At 43.4% G+C, this 20,784-nt stretch overlaps 1 protein-coding gene across 1 annotated transcript in view; it reads left to right on the forward strand.

Annotated features, from left to right (window-relative positions):
• LOC126484814 (retinal homeobox protein Rx2-like) overlaps window positions 1-15,595 on the forward strand; it is a 229,865-nt gene extending 214,270 nt beyond the window's left edge. Inside the window, exons 6-7 of the mRNA XM_050108411.1 lie at window positions 4,201-4,291; window positions 15,078-15,595. Coding sequence (XP_049964368.1) covers window positions 4,201-4,291; window positions 15,078-15,595 — 609 coding nt within the window. The remainder of the gene's footprint in view (window positions 1-4,200; window positions 4,292-15,077) is intronic.
• Window positions 15,596-20,784: the final 5,189 nt, after the last annotated feature.

Genomic DNA, 20,784 nt, shown 5'->3' on the forward strand with positions numbered 1-20,784 from the left:
GTGCTCGCCAGGTCCCTACACGATATTAGGGAGGTGTACCAGTTTCTTTGGCTCATGAGTGTGGGTTTCCTACGTTGCACATAAACTGATGTGGCTGAAAGTGTAGCGAACAAAACTGCACGTTTTTGAGTAAATATACGACGTCTTTCTGCAAAAGGTCAGATGCTCTGGTGTTTACTAGCAATTTTCTGTTATTAAAGGAAAACGAAGCTATTCAGTAAACATCTGTACATTACGAGAGAATCGTAAATAAATTGTTTTGTAATGTACCGGTTCGTAACTCCCAAGGTTCTTAGGAAACAAAGGAATGGCAAATAGGATGTCACTTTTTAGTTATTGTTAATTTTTATGACGCTGCACTCACATCCTTTACAGAACTATGCTAGAAATCATTATAAACGTTAGTATTCCCACTCATCCGATATCGTATTGCTGTGAGTAACAAAAACGAGACGGAGTGTCGCAACTGTTATGTTAGACTGTGTGAATACGTTTCAAATACGGTATTTATGTTCCATTTTTATGTTTTCTTTTGAATAAAGTACTTTGTATGTTTTCTCAGTGCTACGTTGGACCGTGATGGGTTTCTGTAGGATGGTAACCACCAGGACAGAAAATTGTGGGGACGAAAGACGAAGGGTGAATGGTATGCAACACTCCAAATGACAGGGACAGCAACATCTTTATTTATCAAAAAAGTTATCAAAGAAAGCCACGATAGCAAAAAAGTTACTCGTACATCAGACCTAGTGCGCACATATCCGAATCTCACAAACTAAGTAGCAAAAAACGTCAGTGAAATTAGTGACATTTGGCTTTCAAGATATCACAACGTCTGGTTTGGTATCGCTGCACCAAATCTAGAGTATCGCTGTCAGATATCCATCAGTCAATCTCGTTCGATGTGCTGTCTTCACATAGGTCATTTTGGAGAATCTTTGCTCACAGACGTAAGTTGTTCCAGGAACTAAAATCATATCAGATGCAAATTACCCCAGTTGCATACAAATCGGTGAACTCCAACCGTAGTTCAGTAGGCACATCATCAAGGTTGCAATCATTGTGATTCAGGAACAGAATAATGTCGCTCTTCTCTCCAAATAATGCTTCTTGTTTTCGGAAAATCAACACTGACATTTTCGGGTACTGTAGCAAAAAAAAAAAAAAACTCTTTTAAACCGTGTAAATAAGAATAGTTTTCTCCTTCTAGTTGTGCTTGAAACAAGAACAGCTTTCTTCTAAATCCTTTGATTTTGTAGAGATCATAGACGAGGTTATCCTTTCCCTAAATTTTCAAAGTTCGATGTTAATTCATGTGGGATGTGATGCCACTCAAAACTAACAATTTTGACAGCCAGGTAGAATCTGACACTTTTGGACCAGCTTTGTCATTATTTCCCGTGAGCAAAACAATTATTTCCTTTCGGAGTATGCAGAAACGAAACAGGGCCTTACCGCAGCTGACCCACCTCATTGCTCTGTGATAAGGCAAGTCACAGAATTTAGACCCGGTGTCTTCAATAAAAGTAAGGAGCTGACTGTGATTGAGTTTATGCCCCCTAGTGTTCACAGCAGAAACGGCTGGTTTCCGTACACAAGAAATATGTTTATTCCCCACGAAGTACTTGGTGACGAATGATGTAGTGTATGAGCAGAGCCTGCAAGTTTCAAATCTTCCACCTGAGTCCTGTTGTGTGCCACCAGACCCTTCTTCGCGTCAGCCGTATTGTTTCCATTATCAACTGAACATCTCGAATTTGATACCGTTGAAGGATGTAATATTGCAAAATTTTTTGCACTTCTAAGAAACTCTTTTCTTTTCAGCTGTTGCTCCATGTACGCTGCAAACGGATACCAACCGTTCCGTTGTCTGAGGACCCAAATTGACTCTACGAATGAACACGGGAAATTGCGACGTATTCGAGGGATCGATAGTCTCAGCTAGCACCAGAGAATGCCATAAGAAGTTCCCAGCTTTCTCGAGTACCTGTAGCACTATGTTCTCTCCAGTTCCTTCTGTTCTCCGCACAACTGAACTTACCAAAAGGCTGATACTTCAAAACAAATTGGCTTTCTTTAGGACTCTAGTCTTTTTGTGGTTCTATCATACACTCTCTGATGAAGTTGCCATCGGCTAACGATTTTCCTCTTTCTGCCATTATGTGCATCATTTTGTAACTCGTACGAGTGACAGATTCATTTACAGCAAACTTTCTCGTGAAGACATTGCTTTGGGTTTCTACTTTAAGTTGCATCGGCTCATATTTCTCAGACCGTAACTTTTCAGAGCACATTGAGTATTTTGACAGATGTTTTGTTCAGTAGTGACTCCAGAGATTGTACTCCTTCAAAAGGGGAGTACTTTCGCTGCACTTTACGTTGAAAACGCGACAACTGGCATCCACCTCTCCATTGTTAGTAGCCGTAGTGAACAGTGAAGTAAACAGGGTCGGAAAACGAAAAATAATTGTAAACATAATTAAATTCTGGGGATGGCGTGAAATAACCAAACCGTACAATAAACAAGACAATCTAGACACAATAATTTACAACTGAGCATCGTAAATTTAATGTACATAACATCCGAGTGGTCTCTGCACGTGCGATGATCTTCTAGTATTCTAAAAATAATAGTTACGTGTAAATTGTATCACAGAGTCTTGTATTCCACATGTTTTACCAGGCCCATTCAAGCACCGTCGGGCCGAATGAAATGACGTCACGGGCTGGATACGACCCGCGGGTGCAGCCTGGTGACACTTGCAGCAGAAAGCATGGATATAACCTACGTATGCAGCGAATATGTCTCAACTGAATAATGAGTCTGCTGTCAGAGTCAGGTGATTCCAGCTTAGTCACTACAGGCAGATTCCAAACTGTTTAGAGATTTCCATTTCGCTGAGACTAAAAATGCCAAAAACATGTAGAATTTGTGAGAAAGCATAGAGGGAATTACAGTACCGAGAAAAAAAACATCGGGCGGAACATGGAACACGGGACAACCTACAAACGACATCGTACGCCACTGCGGGTGTATCAGTGCCACAAACCTCACACGTGTTGCCCGTTTGTATGCAACGAATGACACATAGCATTTAATGGTATGAATGCAGTTTATTGCGTTGCAGAAATTATTCATCACTATAGTTGTTCGGGCATAAGTTCTTACCTGTCGCGGATATTGTAAATGGTATTACTACCATTCACCTGGAGATTTTTTTCCCCACAAACAATGCACTTGGTTTGAAAACGCTTAAAAAGTGTGCCACAGAGTCTACTACATCGTGCGCAACACAGCTGGTACTTTACGTCCCCTCCTACAAGAAACTTACTGCTTATCGTACAGTTCGTAGACCACACAACTTGTACATTAACTGACACCTCTTGACTACGACTATCTTTTTAATAATTCCAAAACACCATATTAGTGTTAGCTGTCATTCGTGTCAGAGCTTGCCTCTGTCAGAGCTTATCTCCCACATTCCCATGAGCATGCAAGGAACACACACAGGTCTCGGAAGGAAGGAGGACAGACGATGAGGATTCAATGATTCATCGATTGGGAGGTGACTAACGGCGAAACATTTTATTGTTCTGGACGAGGGTGTAGGGTAGGAAATCTGAATGAGAGTTCCACACCTACCCATTGCGTGGAAATGCCGGTTAACGCGACTGGATTTTGTTAGCTTATGAGTTATCCATGTCGCCACTCAAATTAGCAAGGTACTATAAAAAACCTTTTTCCCTTTTTAGACAAATGTTTGTAGTGAATTCAGAGGTAAATCTCGCATTGCCAAGAACGTGATGGAAAGTGAAAGAAACAAAATCAGTTAACTTCACATTTTTAATTTAAAGATGGCAAAAAATTTGAATCGCTGAATGCTGTTATCAAAATTAAAATTTTGTCGTGAATAATATTTGGAAACATCACTAAAAATGTTGCATTGCGCTGATGAGTTTAACAATAGTTAATTTTTGAAATAAGATATGTTCTCAAAAATACCTATTAAGCTACAGTTGGAAAAAAAAGAGTTCGGAATGCTTACTGACCTTTTTACAGTATAATAATTTTTATTTGCAAATTTGAAACTAGTTTACTCGAGTAAATAAAGCAGTAATATTTTGTGTACAAAGGAAGTGTAGTACGTAAGGTCTGAATTGTAGAGTTAGCAGCAACTGAGACGAGTTGTTGTGTTGCAGGTGTGGTTTCAGAACCGAAGAGCAAAATGGCGCAAACGGGAGAAGGCGCTAGGCAGGGAAACTGCCGGCTTCCTACACGGCGATCAGCCAGGTAAGGGCGGACAGTACAGTAGTCCAAACCATGAGTAGTAGCTAGCTGTCCTGCTTACATGAACAGTACGAAATTCTAGACGTTAAGAAAACCGGCGACGAGGTAGTTTCATGTGTATGGCTGTACTAATCAGTTCTTAGTTGCAAATCATTAAGTTTTCCAGATTTGTAGCGGGGAAGCCAATTCCCGTTGCATGCCCCTAGTGTGTCTTGATGGCCTCGTCTGGCAACGAAGCCCGCCACCATTATCGAGTAGTGTTGAACCATGGTCGTGGTCACCGAAGTACATTGCTCGAAAAAAATTCAGCATCTCATGGAGTGAGTCATTTTATTGACAAGTGAGGTTACGGCTAGTCCAACACTCTAGGAGTATATGACAACATATTCAGACCCAATGAAACACGTCACAGTCGACAGTGCCCAAACATTCGCATCAATACACACAGTATACCTCCGTCTGGCGGCAACGCAGGGGCGTAAACTCATATGGAAAGGATCATAAAGGTGCTGAACGACATCGTGCGATATATAATCATAAGCACTTTGCACCTTTCGTTGTAATTTCTCCTTGGTCTTGCATGCCCTGGAGAACAAGCAAGTTCCAGCTTAATCACGTCCCATAACGTGTTTCACTGGCGAGGGATCTGGTGACCTTGCTGGCCAGGGTAGCCGTTCTACACCACGAAGAGCACGTTGCGTCGCAGTGGCCGTATGTGAACGTGCACTGTCCTGCTGGAACAGCACATCAGCTTCCTGTCGAAGAACTGGCAGTAGCACGGATACAACAGCCTGTGCAGTGTAGCAGCCACTGATAACTTTATCCCATAGAAACACCAAATGTGATCGCGAGCCTTAACACGTATGTCCCCTCCCCTTCCCTACCTCCACACCACGAAGCCTGGGATGCGACGTGTGTGTCGTCGGGAATGCGTTCAGGAACAGGCAGCTCATCTGTCATAAACGCGTACGTCCATCACTCGCGTGTACCTCATCTCATCTCTGAAGACAACTCTCCAGTGGACTCTTACACGGCACATGTTTGGCGGTGTCCATGTGTCAGCGGTAGCTAGGCAGATGCCCATGTGATCTTAATCCTGAGGAAACAAGATAGTGCAAAATGTGCCCGGATTTCGTTTCTGGGTGATGTGTGGCCGGCCACTGCTGCTCACACTGTGTGCAGATCTTCGACGTGTGTCTGCTCTGGCAATGTCCCACAGACCACCGCTGAAAGCAGCGGCACACCACCCACACATTGTGCCCAACGTATGTCACAATCCGTCGGTACGACCGTTCAACTTTGCGCAGGCCCACAGTGAGACCATTCAGATGGCTGAAGCTGTTAAACAGGGGTATTTACTCGTCTGTTGGGGGATGGTTGTACCCTAGAATGAATGTTACAAACACTGTTCAGGTCTAAACGCAGTGCAGTTACTGCTCGCACACTCGTAACGGTGTCTAGACGGCCTCCTGAGCGCCATCTCCTTGCCGATGTCCGTGACAGATGAAACACGAACACTGCAGCCCCTCTGTATCCAGGGATTATACCCTGGTGAGCTTGAACATATTCCTTGAAGCTGTTCTTTTTTCTCTGCTCGCATGCTGGAGAACTGCTTTCGCTAATTTTCGTTGGTAAAATTTTGCGTAAACTAAGGTGGCAACCAAACAGCACTACGAACCAAGGGAATCTCTTTTAGTTCCTCATTCTTGTGTGCCTCGCATTGGACGCAACGTACAACGAACTTGTTTAACTTACTGTGACTTTAAGTGGAGATGAAAGCAGAAGAATATATTGCAATAATTGTTGGATCTGTGCTCTGCATATACAAACATGTACGAATATTTATTAAGGAATCTGCTGAATCCTGAAGTCGTTCACCGATGGTTACCACAAACAGCGTCAAATAGCGAAAAATAATGGTGGGAACAGTAAGATTGGTTCATGGATCAATTTATAGATATTTAGAAAGCTTCGTAGCATTCAGTGGCGACATGTGTACCAAATACTTGCTCCGAAGCACCCTATCACCTAACTACAGCAAAAGAGCTAAGGTAGGATAGTATCGAAAGAAGATACCGTGTTTACTTCAAACGGCAGTGTACTGGACACAATATTTCGTGATGAGTGTTTGATATACTATCAGCGTGGTGATAGGAAACGTCCGGAAATTTTCGAGTGTCTTTCGTGAAAGGGGAAGAGTCCACGAGCTTTAAAATAACTATGGAAGTGTCGTTCTTTTGCTTGGCCCACGTCTCGTTGATGCATTAGAAACTTTTAATGCTCACCTAATTCGTCGAAATATATTAGAATGAAATCGTTACTCGGTTGAGATTTAGGTAATATTCTGTCACTTGCATTCGCTAGGATGTCCGATTTCTTTGACGTTGCCTGTAGCTTTTTTATCACCCCGACAATCATTTTCTTCACTGCTTAAGAATATTCGACGTCAGAGCATCCTCAAATGTAAATATGTATTGCCAACTGTAGCACGCATGAGCAAGTCAAGCGTCAAGTTCATGTCTCAACTATTATTGTTTCGTTCAAGCAGGTAAAAAAGTATAGTACATCGGCATAAATTATTCAGTACATGCGGTTTATCACCAACTGATATTCATCAGCCGTCATAGGAGTGTGAAATGCTGGACTCATATTAGAGAGGTAGGTGTTCCAAATTCCCGTCAGGTCATCCACATTAAGTTTTTTCTTGATTTCCCAAAACCGCGAATGCCGGGATGGTTCTTCCAAAGGGCACGGCCGATTTTCTTCCCTGTCCTTCCTCAATCTGAGCAAGCGCTGTGGCTCTAATAACATCATCGACAGGACGTTAAACCCCAACATTCTTTCTTTTTCTTATATTCATCAAAATTTTTTAGTGTTTTAAGGAATGCATTCCTGTATTTTCAACAGTTATGAAATGGATAGGCCCATGGAAACGTGCTCTTACATCTCTTGTAGGTAATGCATGTGAAGGCAGAATCGAAACACCGCAACCGCAGATGAAATAAGGTTTATATAGTGGTATCAGACGATCGACTGTAAAATGTGTGGTGAACAGTCGAAGCCGTAGATATATTAGGAGGAAGGAACAGTGGAATTAAAATGAACAATTAACTATAAGAAAGCTTTGTGAACTTGGACGCCACATTCGTGTAGCAAATCAGTTTGTTAGGAATACTTCTACAAGGAACATAGCCCTTTTTTATCGTCAGAAGGGACTGTTGATGAGAGGTGGGTACACAGTTTCACCTCATAAAAAATGTACAAACCAAACGATGGAATGGATATTGGTTTCCATTTACCAAGAAAAATAAAATAGACTTCTTGAAAATATTTTGGGAAATGGTTTGTGGTGAAATAGGTTCATAATTATAGAGCAAAAAAAGTAATTGTCGAAAACTGTAATTCAGAACTAATTGGTTGAACTAATCTAGCAAGAGAAATAAGTCGCGTTTCGTCAAACACTTTGAGGTACTTTGACAGTGGAAAAGCTGAGGTATTTGATGTATGAATAGTCAAAACATGCACTCGAGTCACACATTTCACTCCATGAGCTTGTAACCTTTTCCCACATCTGAATAATATTCTCTCCAAGATAATTTATATTCATTGAAATTGTAATGGCTGTTACAAGAAAAAGTTCTTCAGAATATCTAGAATAGCACTGCAAAGTTGAAATGTAATATGGCTACGGAAGAAGTGGCTGAGAAAAGACTTGTAAGACAATTTCTTGAGTGTTTCTCATCAGTTCGTGGCTGTTAAAAGCTCAAGTTAGTAAAAAAAATCCAATGAAGGATGGCCGCTGATGATCGTTTGCTGAATGAGAGAGTGTTTCGGATATGCTCAATAAATTCCGGTGGCATATGCTGCAATAAAAGCTCTGTCTACCACGGAGAGTTTTGCTGTTGAATTTTCAAGTGTGTACATTCCAAGAAGAGTAGTGCGACATGTTACTTTCTGCGATGAAAAATCAAATGAGAGAAAGCAGAGCTCACACGGAAGTTTATCGACACTCGGTTTACACCGTACAATGGAACGGCGAAGGGGGAAATGATAGTGGTATCATGGATACCCTCCACCACACACCTTTGTTGGATAAGAAGGCCGGATGTTAGCATACAACAAACGTTTTATTACCGTGTTCTTTTTATTTATGTCGATTTATGAATTTTTATGTATTCTTGGTTAATGTGTACGCTGATGAGCTGAAACATTATCACCACCTGCTTAATACATTGTTTGTCCGCCTTTGGAACGAAATACAGCACTGATTCTGGGCACAGTTATCCGACAGCTTGTTAGTAGGTTTGTGAAGTATGTGGCATTACGTGTCTACACAGGTCGTGCAATTCGCTTTAAATAACGGGTCGCTGGTTTGCTTAAGCAATGACGGCGCCCAATAGCGATACAGATGGAATCGACAATATTTACATTAGGCGAATTTGGTCGCCGAGACATCGTCAGTTCGTTACAATGCTCCTCAAACCACTGTAGCACGGTTTTGGTTCCGAGACAGGGACAGTCGTACTGTGGAATGATGACCTCGCCGTCGGGGAAGACATCAAGCATGAAGGGATGCAGGTGGTTCGCAGCTGTCAGCGTGTCTTCGATTACCACGACAGGTCCCATGTAATCGCAGGAGAAAGTCTCCCATAGCATAATACTGCTCCCACAGGCCTGCGTCCGTGGCGTGCTGCACATTAACCTCGATGGCGGCATTTGTGGTGACGACCATCGACGAAGTGTAGCAGAAACGTGATTCACCCGAAGAACCGACACGTTTCCATTGATCTGCGGCCGGATCCCGATGGTCTGGCGCACACTGCAGTCGTAATTGACGAACGTGTGAACCCGTAGGAGTGTCTGCTGCGGAGTTCCATGTTCAACACTGTACTATGAACAGTGTGCCGTGAAACACTTGCGCGTGCATCAGCATTGCGCTCTTTCGGCAGAGATGCAACAGATCACCACCTATCCTATTTTACAGTGGAGATAAGCCACCGAACATCAAGTTCTATGAAGAGTCGTGTACGTCCAACCATTTAACTCCTTGTGCTAGTTTCACTGTCCTTCTACCTCTTTCTGTAGATGCTCACGACAGTAGCACGTGAACATTCGTCCAGATTCCCCGTTTTAGAGGTACATGCTAGCGTACAGCCCAACCAGCAAAGGTGTGTGGTAGAGATCGCTTCTGGTACCACCGTCATTTTCCCCGTCCCTGTTACATTCCCACGGTGCAAAGCGCATTATCTATTTGTGTGTGCGTGTGTGTGGGGGGAGGGGGGGGGGAGGCTCGCACCGCTAAATAGCAAATGCAGATTTCGGTGCTGAAAAAGTGGTCAGAGGATATTAACCTAAAAGGGAACTTCAAAGAAAATCATCTATCATCGTGAAAGCTACCTTCAAGTGGCAGGTAGGGTATTTGACACGTTGATCTCGAATTCTGGTGACAACACGCTTCGACAGTCCCTGTACAGAACAGCACGGAGCGAGGTAACGTGCCACCTCATAGACACTTGCTGCCAATGTGAATATCACAGTCGGAAGCCGTCACAACGATATGTGCGTCTCGCGGTACGCAACAGCGAGGACATGTGTCGCGAGGGAGGCGGCACCGGCTTTTCGTCGCACGGATACGGCGGCGGTCGTCTTCATTAGTGTTGCTAAAACGGCGCGGGCTGTACGCGCTTTGTGGCTGGATCCGGCGCACGCTCCTCGCCGTTTGAGTCGTGCTTCATAAAAAGGGCGCGTGCGGCGCGCGCCGATAAGCCGCTCTCAATGACCGCCGCTGGGAGTGGCTGGAGCCTGGAGCCTGCAGCCTGCCCCAGCCCCCATATAGCGGCTCAGCTCGCTGAGAGGGAGGGGTCGCCAATCTCGGATACCGCGCGCCGGCGGAAACTCGACGGGAGTGCACTCTACCCACTTTTTTATATATTTTTTAAAGTCATCACTCTTTCGACTGGTTTGACACTCCTTCCGACTTTTCCTTTCCGCTAATCTTCTTATCTGTGCATACCACCAAATCCACTATCAGCCTCAGTCTGCTGTAGATACTACATCTGGTCATTCAGTAATCCTCGTGTATTTCTTCCCTCTTAACCAGTTCATTCCTGGCTACCTACATCCGTTGTCGAGGTCTCTCGCCCACACCTGGGCGATGGAATACTACCCAAAAGTAATGGGTTCGAATACTGACGGTGTAAGAAATTTTCAAAAAAATGGCTCTGCGCACTATTGGACCTAACTTATGAGGTCATCAGTCCCCGTAGAACTTAGAACTACTTAAACCTAACTAACCTAAGGACATCACACACATCCATGCCCGAGGCAGGATTCGAACCTGCGACCGTAGTGGGCGCTCGGTTCCAGACTGAAGCGCATAGAACCGCTCGGCCACCCCTGCCGGCAAGAAATTTTCACCTCAGGTATTTGACCAGCAAGTGGACTGGAGGTTGAATAAAGTTCCTGACCACCAGAGTTCGCCCCAGTGTCCTGGATGAAATTCCTTTCCACAGACTGTAATGAAACGAGGGCATGTGACACTGTTGACAGTGACTCGCCCGTCGGATGAAGACGCTAAGCACAGAGGCCTGTTTGATGCTGTGAGGGAGAATGGGCTATGGGCCGGCCTCATTGTACGAGAGCAGTTCAAAAAGTAAGTTACGTATGTCGCATTTTGCTAAGAGCATTCCTCAACGAGAGTGGACCATTGTCAGAAGAGTGTACATATTCTAGGTTACATGCGTACACTATTCTGCTACGGTAGTCACAATCGGTCTAAGAGGAGCATCTTCCTTGTGGATCTTCGGGAGACCATGTAATCTAGGGATGGGGGGGGGGGGGGAGGGGGGACACCACAATAAGAATTAAAGAACTTGATAAATCTTTTGTAAGAAGCAGCTTTTCTTCAGGAGGTTGTTAGTATTTCCCCACACACTTTTGTTGCGTCAGCTCCGATCCTGCGATACTCTGAATCAGATTGTAAACAATGCATCTTTTGAACGTGATCCTGCTTTTCCTACACCACTGTAGCACTTGCTACTCTGTTGAGCCCACAACTAGGTCGGTGTGAGCGTCACATTCAGAGTTCGGCGGATTTCTTCGGTCGATCAGAGAGACTGCATTTGTATGATCCTGATAAGTTTGTAAGATTTGATTTGGTCTCTATCTTCACCCGTGTTCGTCTGATTCGTTACGGTAAATTGAGGTTAGGTTTGGTATTGGTTTAACGAACCTATTTTGACATGTGTTGATTTCCATTTACTTTTTTTAAATGACCAGTACAATGAAATGACCGACAGAGTTGCAACGGCAAGGTCGTTATCACCAAATATTGCCAAATTGTTTCTGGAAAACTTCATCGAGCGTATCTTTGAGTCGGCATCATTGAAACCTGCATGCCTCGTGGTACAGAGCATTTAAACGGGTTTGAGAACGCCTGAATTAAATCCACCAGGATAATCATTTCGCGATGGAGTTTGAAAATTGTGGCTGCCTTCCTTTACTTGATGGGTTGGTGAAGAGGAAAGCCCGCATCTCGTGGTGGTGCGGTAGCGTTCTCGCTTCCCACGCCCGGGTTCCCGGGTTCGATTCCCGGCGGGGTCAGGGATTTTCTCTGCCTCGTGATGGCTGGGTGTTGTGTGATGTCTTTAGGTTAGTTAGGTTTAAGTAGTTCTAAGTTCTAGGGGACTGATGACCTAAGATGTTAAGTCCCATAGTGCTCAGAGCCATTTGAAGAGGAAAGTTGAAATTACGTTGGAGAAGCCAACTCTCACCGTACGGTGATTCACAAGGTCCACGTCATCTCAGATCCTGAGAGTGTGTCAGCTGAAGTAGCCCGCACTGAAGTCACCTTGGCTATAGTGAATGACAGATCAGACGTCTGCTGCGCTATCGACCAATCGTGCAGGCATTTATTACCTTTAACGGATAACACCGTGTACAGGCAAAAATTATGATTAATGATAAAGTAGAAACATTTTAGCTATTTAGATTGAGACGTCACATGCGACGAGGACATAGCGAAGAAATTAGCGAAGTTTCTGAGAATACGCGAAACAAGAAAACGGTGTCTGAAAAATAAGACGAGGAAAAAAACAACGGTAGTCCCAATGCTCGTTTATGAAAGTGAATCGTGGATTCTAAATAAATGCCAAGGGAGTCGCATACAAGCAATAGAAATGAGATTTCTAAGAGCAAGGGATGTACCTGAACTGACAAATTTAGAAATTTCGATGTCAGGGAAGTACTGATTGGAGCAAATAGAAGTAGTCCGGAGAGCAGAGTACCAAGGTACAAGGAAACATAGCAGAGGAAAGGAAACACAGTACTAAGCTGATTATGGCAGATGTTGAAAGTAACCACTTGTGGGCCCTGGTCAACAAGTTTCTGAAGGCAGAGCGAGCTGAGCTGCTGGAATTGCAGCAGACTCATCCGAAATGTTCTGCTTCAGTTCTTGAAGACTCAGAGGTTTACAGCAACACACCTTAGACGTCAGGGCTCCCCACACAAAGTAAGCGCACACTGACGGATCAGGTGATTTGCGCGTCTGACTATGGCCGCAACCAGACTGACCTTTGCTAACGACTCTGTCAGGTATGAAGATGGTGTAGATGCGCTCCAAGGAACCGGTTTGGATCACGTAGTGGGCGTCAGCATGGTGCGGACGTCACGAGGTGTGTTATATGCGTACATTAACGCCCAATCGTATCCTCTCATCCGGGCCACTTTTGATTGACCTATCTCGCATTTTATATCTTCAATTTTTTTTCAAAGTCATCAGGCTTCTGACTGGTTTGATGCAACCCGCCACCAATTCATCTCCTGTGCCAACCTCTTCACTCAGGGTAGCAGCCGGCCGGAGTGGCCGTGCGGTTCTAGGCGCTACAGTCTGGAACCGCGCGACCGCTACGGTCGCAGGTTCGAATCCTGCCTCGGGCATGGATGTGTGTGATGTCCTTAGGTTAGTTAGGTTTAAGTAGTTCTAAGTTCTAGGCGACTGATGACCTCAGAAGTTAGGTCGCATAGTGCTCAGAGCCATTTGAACCAGGGTAGCACTTGCAACCTACGTCCTCAATTGTTTGCAGGGTGTATTCCAGTCTCTGTCTTCCTCTACAGTTTTTACCCTCTACAGCTCCCTCTAGTACCAGGGAAGTTATTCCCTGATGTCTTAACGATGCCATATCATCCTGCCCTTCTCCTCGTCAGTGTTTTCCACTTAGCCTATTCCTTGCAGATTCTCCGGAGTATTTCCTCATTTCTTTCCTTATCAGTCCACCAAATTTTCAACATTCTTTTGTAACATCACGCTTCAAATGCCTCGATTCTCTTGTGTTCCGATTCTCCCACTGTCTTTATTTCACTACCATACAGTGCTGTGCTTCAAGCCTACAATCTCAGAAATTTCTTCCTGAAATTAAGGCCTATGGTTGATACTAGTAGACCAGGAATACCCTTTTTGCCAGTGCTAGTCTACTTTTTGTGTCCTATTTGCTCCGTTCGTCATGGGTTATTTGCTTCTTAGGTAGAAGAATTCCTTTACTTCATCTACTTCATGACCACCAAGCTTGGTGTTAAGTTTCTCATTGTTCTCATTGCTATCACTTTTCATTACTTCCGTATTTCTTCGATTTACTCTCAAAAAATACAAAAAATGTAAGAAACTGGAACAACCATGTCGAAAGAATGAGTGGAGAATGTTTACGTCTCCAGATAAGATTAACCCAGGTTGGAGCAGACGCAAAGGGAGCGAGGGGTACCGTAACAGCAAAAGAAGTGTAGTAGTGGTGGTGGTGGTTCAAATGGTTCAAATGGCTCTGAGCACTATGGGACTTAACATCTGTGGTCATCAGTCCCATAGAACTTAGAACTACTTAAACCTAACTAACCTAAGGACATCACACACATCCATGCCCGAGACAGGATTCGAACCTGCGACCGTAGCAGTCGCGCGGTTCCGGACTGAGCGCCTAGAACCGCTAGACCACCGCGGCCGGCGGTGGTGGTGGTGGTGCGTCTCCACACTACGAGATGGCACTGCCTTAGAGACGGACCAAATTCTGTTTCCACCGATCCGTATATTAATATGTAACGGAGCCAGTGAGATTGCTGCTAACGTAGAACCTTTTCTCCTCACAGATCACACTCGCGCAGTGATACCTGAACGCGTGAGGTATTATAGCGAGTGTACAGACCTCCGATTAGTCAGTCTGCATTTATCTGTACCAGTCTGCATTCATCTGTACCCGTCTACCAGTCTACAGTCAAGTTTCAGCCTGCGCCTAATAAGATTACCATATTCCTGTACATAGCCATGAAGATAAATGTATAGACACTTTGTCAAGTATCAGAGATATGTGAGAATAAGATTAACGTACCAAGACCAAAGGAATTTCAGATTGTCAATTGTAAACAGCTTCCAGAATGAAGTTACGTGATGTCTACGCTTTTTATTATTTTAATAAATGTGTGTGAAAATTAATCAAGTTCTGTTTAATGTTGGTCACCGCCAATCTGCTACTCTAAGCGTGCAAGTGGGGTTTCTATCGTCTCACCTAACGGCAGAAGATAAACACGCCACGATAAGACCACGAGACATATTGCTGACACTGGCCTACTTCGTTAGAGCGACAAGTCAAATAATCTGATAGGATGTGTACCGAAGGTCTTACAGTACTCACACCACAGATCGAAATATAACATCGACGTATTTCACTTCTGGCTAGGACAGTTCATAGACTGCAAGCGCTATTCGAGGGCCTTTCGTTGATGGGGATGATGTTGTGTGTCACAGGTCTGGCTGACTTCGTGCCGTCGCCGCTGGGTCTGCCGCCTCTGCCTCCGGATCCTTTCTGGCCGGGGGCGGCGCTGGGCTTCACCCCGATGTTCGGGCTGGGTCTGCCATGGGGGCCCGGCGGCAAGGCCGGCCACCCACCGCCGCCGCTGCAGGCGCTTCTGTCGCAGTACATGCTGGCCGGAGGCGGTCTGCCGCTGGCCGCCGCCTTCCCGCTGCCGCCCCCGCTGCCGCACGCCGCGCAGCAGCACCAGCAGCCGCCCCCACAGCCGCAGGAGCGGCCGTCGCCCCCGCCGCCTCCACCGGCTCCGGAGCGCGCCGCCTCCCCGCAGCCGTGCGCGTCACCGGAGTCTCGCAAACACAGTATAGAAGCACTGCGCATGCGCGCCAAGGAGCACCAGGTGGCGCTGCAGCAGCGCCTCGCCGCCGTCGCCGCCGCAGCCGCCTCCGCGTCTTCGCCGCCCCCGCCGGCACCGCCGGGCGCCGCCTCCACCCCGCCGGTTCCCGCCAAGTCGTAGGACGGCCTGCTGAGTAGTCTCGACAGCGTGCGCACCTTCTGCTGGAAGTAGAGGGAGATCGCTTGACGATCCAGCCCAGCTCTACAAGGTTACACTCGCGTATGGACTGAGCAACAAACTGTGCATCGAATTAGAAACTTAGTGAGAGGAACATGTTACCGGATCTATGCCGAAGAAATAGATCTCGGCTGAATGCAATATCTAAATGGAATTCGCAGAGTGCCTTGTGCACTTTCATGCTTATACACGAAAACAAGCAAGTTTCATTGTACTCCAGAGTGCAGATTTCTTAACTTTATTTACTGCTAACAATCTTGTACTAAAAACTAAGATGTAAATGAATACATTGCAAAGAATTCTGTGACTGAACTCGGACTATCCCGAGGAAAACATCAATATAAGGCTAATCTCATAGTAACAGGCCGCTGGAAAAATTTAATAGAAGAGGAAATATTGACAAGTATAATCTCCGTGACCTGATCATTCCATCTCTTGCGTGGCTTGAGAGAATTTACATCTCTTCCCGATTTGCTAACTTGGAAAAGCCGATGTCGTGCCCAAAACTCATATATGACCTCGGAGATACATAAATCTTAATGTTTTGATGGGGTATGTCTCTAGTTTTTATCGTCGATGATACAGAAACATAATCTGTAGTTGATCTGATGTAATTACATTTTCAGGGAAACATACTGAGTCTCAACTTTATCTTCGGTAAGAACAGAAGCAGAGGTACTGAATTAAAATTCGTGGCAAGGCTGGGACTTGAACACAGGTCTGCTGCTTACTAAACACATATGCTATCCACTGCCCTACCATGGTATTTTGACTGATTCAGCTGCACAATTTAAGAAGGCAAAAGATCAAGCTGGCCTCAGGCTTGAATTGAAGTTTGTGGTGGTGGTGGTGGTTAGTGTTTAACATCCCGTCGACAACGAGGTCATTAGAGACAGAGCGCAAGCTCGGGTTAGGGAAGGACTGGGAAGGAAATCGGCCGTGCCCTTTCAAAGGAACCATCCCGGCATTTGCCTTAAACGATTTAGGGAAATCACGGAAAACCTAAATCAGGATGGCCGGAGACGGGATTGAACCGTCGTCCTCCCGAATGCGAGTCCAGTGTGCTAACCACTGCGCCACCTCGCTCGGTTTGAAGTTTGTGTTAAGGATGGCAATGGACTAGAGTATTCTGTGCTAAGGTGGTGTAGTGAACACCACATCCGCTTAGCAAGGAAGACACCTCGATTCAAGTCCCGGTATCGGTACGAATTTTATTTCATTACTACTTATCGAAAATAATCTGTAGTCTATCGAGCATCGTGTGACATAATGAATCGACTGAGTGGGTTATATACCCATCATCTACTTAGAAATCTCAGAACGGCTTGTGAGTTTTCATTCTGCTACAATTATTGACTGCAGTTTCATCCTTCTTTAGACGCAAATATTCATAGTTGCTGTTTATTAATGGTTTCCTAAAATGTGGGAACTACTTACTGTTAGAGAGGCGTTACAAGTATTCCCGATCTATTTACGTGACATAGGCTGCCTGTAGCACTTGAATACCTGTGATCGGACACGGTTACTCTGAATCCAGATAATACTAATGGTAAATACGTGTTTGTTGATACAATAAATGCCAAGTCATCGTGCACGAATGTAAAGGTCACTCTCAGAGAAAAGCGTCACTATTAACAATCCCTAATGGAGCAACAAAACTGGGTTAAATTCTCCTGAGCAATAATGCATGTGACAGTCAGAATACGGACATCTGCCTGTAAGAGGAGAATTTATGTTTCTACGCCATATTTGCTAATTCATTAGGTACCTGAACAATAGGAACAATTTATTGATCTGCTCGTAAGATGTAATGAATTCGAAATCTAACATGCTTTTATAATTGGTACACGTTAACTGTCAGTGTGATCTGCCTGATGTCCATCACCGCAGCGTGCGTTTGCATATAATTCAGATACAATATTGAATCCTTGTAACAGTTGAAGTTGTACGAACAGGGACGTTTACTTCGTTGAACCATTCGTCTCTCAATATTTTAATCCATGACTCGTTCTGCTCTATAAGTCTGCTATTCTGTCGATGGCTGGCACGCATCCTGTATGCAATAGGGCTTCCCCACCACCCCCTCTATAAATGACCTCCCGTTGTCAAGGGATGTAGCTTATTATCGCCTGGATTAGTTGGTTACATAGCCTTGAAAGGGAGACGTGTTTGAGGTGCGCCTTACGCTATACAGAGCTCATCCACTGACCTAATTGATGGACGATTAAGCCTCAATGGACATTTTGTTAGCTTTATTGGAGCAATCTACAGCCAGTCTGCGTGTTTTGTTTGCTTTACATGCAAGCGTGGCCTATTCAGAGACTAAGCGCTCATAACCTCATATCGTTCGGTCGACTGATTATTGAATAGTTTGTGACTAATATGCAGACTGGAAGGTCAAAAATGTTCTGATACAGCGATGTCTTATACTCCTCCTTCTTGTTTCTTCTAGACACAATCAGAGAACAGGTTTTTAATTACGGCCAGTTGCGGTTACACAGTGACCATCTTCAGAAACCATAAGTCTTAGGCAGCATATGGCGAATCTAGTGGCCATTACATTTGTTATCGTGTTACATGACATATAATGTTCGTAGATGACGCTACAGAATGTTTCCCTTCAAATTAAGTTGCTAAAATACTCATTGAGCTCAAGTCTTGGAGCTACACAAGATATATTAAAGTGGATCAGATTTTTCCGGGAAGTGTCTAAAACGAAGCTGCAATCTGAAGTTATGCAAAAGATATGGTCAGGAACTTCTGTTGGGAGGACACTGGGACTAAATAAGAAGTTTTCTCACGTTTTTTGGTGTTATCCAGTAGGTTATTGTGAGAATGAGTTTGTGGATGAAGAAATGCACTATTCCTGCAACAAGGATTGTCCGCTATGAAATTGTGCTACAAATGGTACAGGAATGTAAAAAAATTGAAACGATTAAAAGAACTATTGAAATATATATTAAGTTTCAAAAACATCTCACTGAAAATTGACGACTCGTTATAAACACAAGCTATTTGCTTTGCAATGCCACTAATTCCAATTTGTGGTTATTTTAAACAAGAAACAACGAAAAATGAAATTTCGTGAAGTTTCTAATCACGGGGATGAATGCTACTGATATGTAAACGTACCATGTACACATAGTTGATGATACTTTCATGTAGATAACTAAACTCCTACTATGACAGCTTTCCGAATATCTTTTTAAACTGCAGGATTGAATGAAGATGTTATGTCAAGCTATAAAGTGATTTTGAGGTTCTAAATTTACTGATAAATAAATAAATAAAAAAATAAATAAGTGAAAGTACATCGTAAGATGTTACCGCTTGACCGGTCGATGCCACATCTTTTTGTTTCTCTTATGCTTTGGAAAGTTACATCCCAGAATGATACATGAAGATTTCATAGTATTAATGACACATTATATTCCTGTGCTCATTTCGTATATGATTAAAGTTACTGCTGGACAGAAACATTAGGTTGAGCTCCTCGAGATATCAGAAAACTTTCGTGAGGTTATATTTCGTAGGTGTTCTTTGATAGAGCACATTATGTAGCACCAGACCGATAAACTACAGAGATCAAAATAATTTAGTGGCGTGTAGCCACCCTTACATAAGGTGTGTTTAACATTTATACAGACGGACTACAGACATGGCATTATGATCGTTGGCTTTCTGCTGTGTCATACTACTTAATCCCTACTTAATCACCAAAATGAAGTAGAAACCGGAAAAAACAAATTGTGTATCTGTAGTGTTATCTTAAAGATTATAAAGTTTTGTTTGGAATTGTTGCAACATAAATAGTATATATTTGCATAATAATGACCTTGCATTTATTTATTTGTACATGTAAAATATGAAGAACTTACTGTAATTGTTATAGATGTACATAAATGATTAAAGTACTGTGAATATTTAAAATTTTCCTTATAATATCTTAGTTACACTTGCTGCAGTAACTTAATAAGACAGTCAAATACATGATAAACTTGTTACCAAAAGAAGGAAAAGATGCTTGCATATGCTGTCCTAACATTGAGTTATATTATGCAGTAGGAATATTAAGACCAAAGAGGACCACAAAGCTTCATAATAACCACCGAAGCGAATGATGCACTCACAAACACAGTACAAGAATATGGACCTCACCAACATAAACGTGCACATGTTTTTAAGAATATTTTTAACGTTTACTTCATTGTTAACTTAATAAATTCACTTATGTACATATCTCTCAGCAAAAATTATCAGGACACTAACAACAAACACAGGACAGGCTTTATGCTTTATAAACTCACAGACTGAGAAATGGCTATATTACCCTACTTCATCATATGTCAAGACTATATAGTGTTCGAAATGGACTGGAACCAAGATATGCATATAGCTCAAAGCAATCTCCCTCGTGCCTGAACTGGAGAATGTTGAACTCTGTGACTGAATTTGCTGTTAAATGGAAGATTGTTGAAGTGTATCAATCACTATAGTTCATTTGACACTCAGTGTCATGCGGGATGTGGGCAGTGAAACACCTGTTAATAATGTTCACAATGATTTGTTTTGCATGAATTGATAAACATGAGTGTATTTCGAAAGAAAAAGCTCAGAATAAAAATAAGTGCTACAAAGGGACTTCAGACCAGGCACAGTTAAATGATCTTGTTCTGTCCAACTTAATCAACATGCAGGGTCCAGACAGTTTCTCCTAATCCATAGAACCAAAAACACAATTATTTACGAGGAGAAATACAGTCCTTGTGGGAGCTACGAGAATCATTTCGTATACTACATCACGAAATACAGACATGTAGGAAACAACCTTCTACAAATTTTTCGACAGTAGTTTTTGTCGATCCGAATGTTGTTTTATTTCACATATTATAATTTACGCTTGATCTTCTGCATAAAGTATCTGAGCTTTAAAACAAATTCATGCTGCTGCCTTTATTCATTCTAATTATATTCTTGGACCAGGAACAGATTCCAGTATGGAGCGTTAGGAGCAGTTAAACCTATTACTACCACCGGATGTCAGCTTTGCCCGGTGGCGTAACAATATCGAGATATTTTATGTCATAAGTATGCAATCACGTGTAGAACACAGCACTGACAATATTTAAGTA

The sequence above is a fragment of the Schistocerca serialis genome, chromosome 6 (genome assembly GCF_023864345.2).
Source record: "Schistocerca serialis cubense isolate TAMUIC-IGC-003099 chromosome 6, iqSchSeri2.2, whole genome shotgun sequence".
In the NCBI taxonomy this organism is placed as follows: Eukaryota; Metazoa; Arthropoda; class Insecta; order Orthoptera; family Acrididae; genus Schistocerca; species Schistocerca serialis.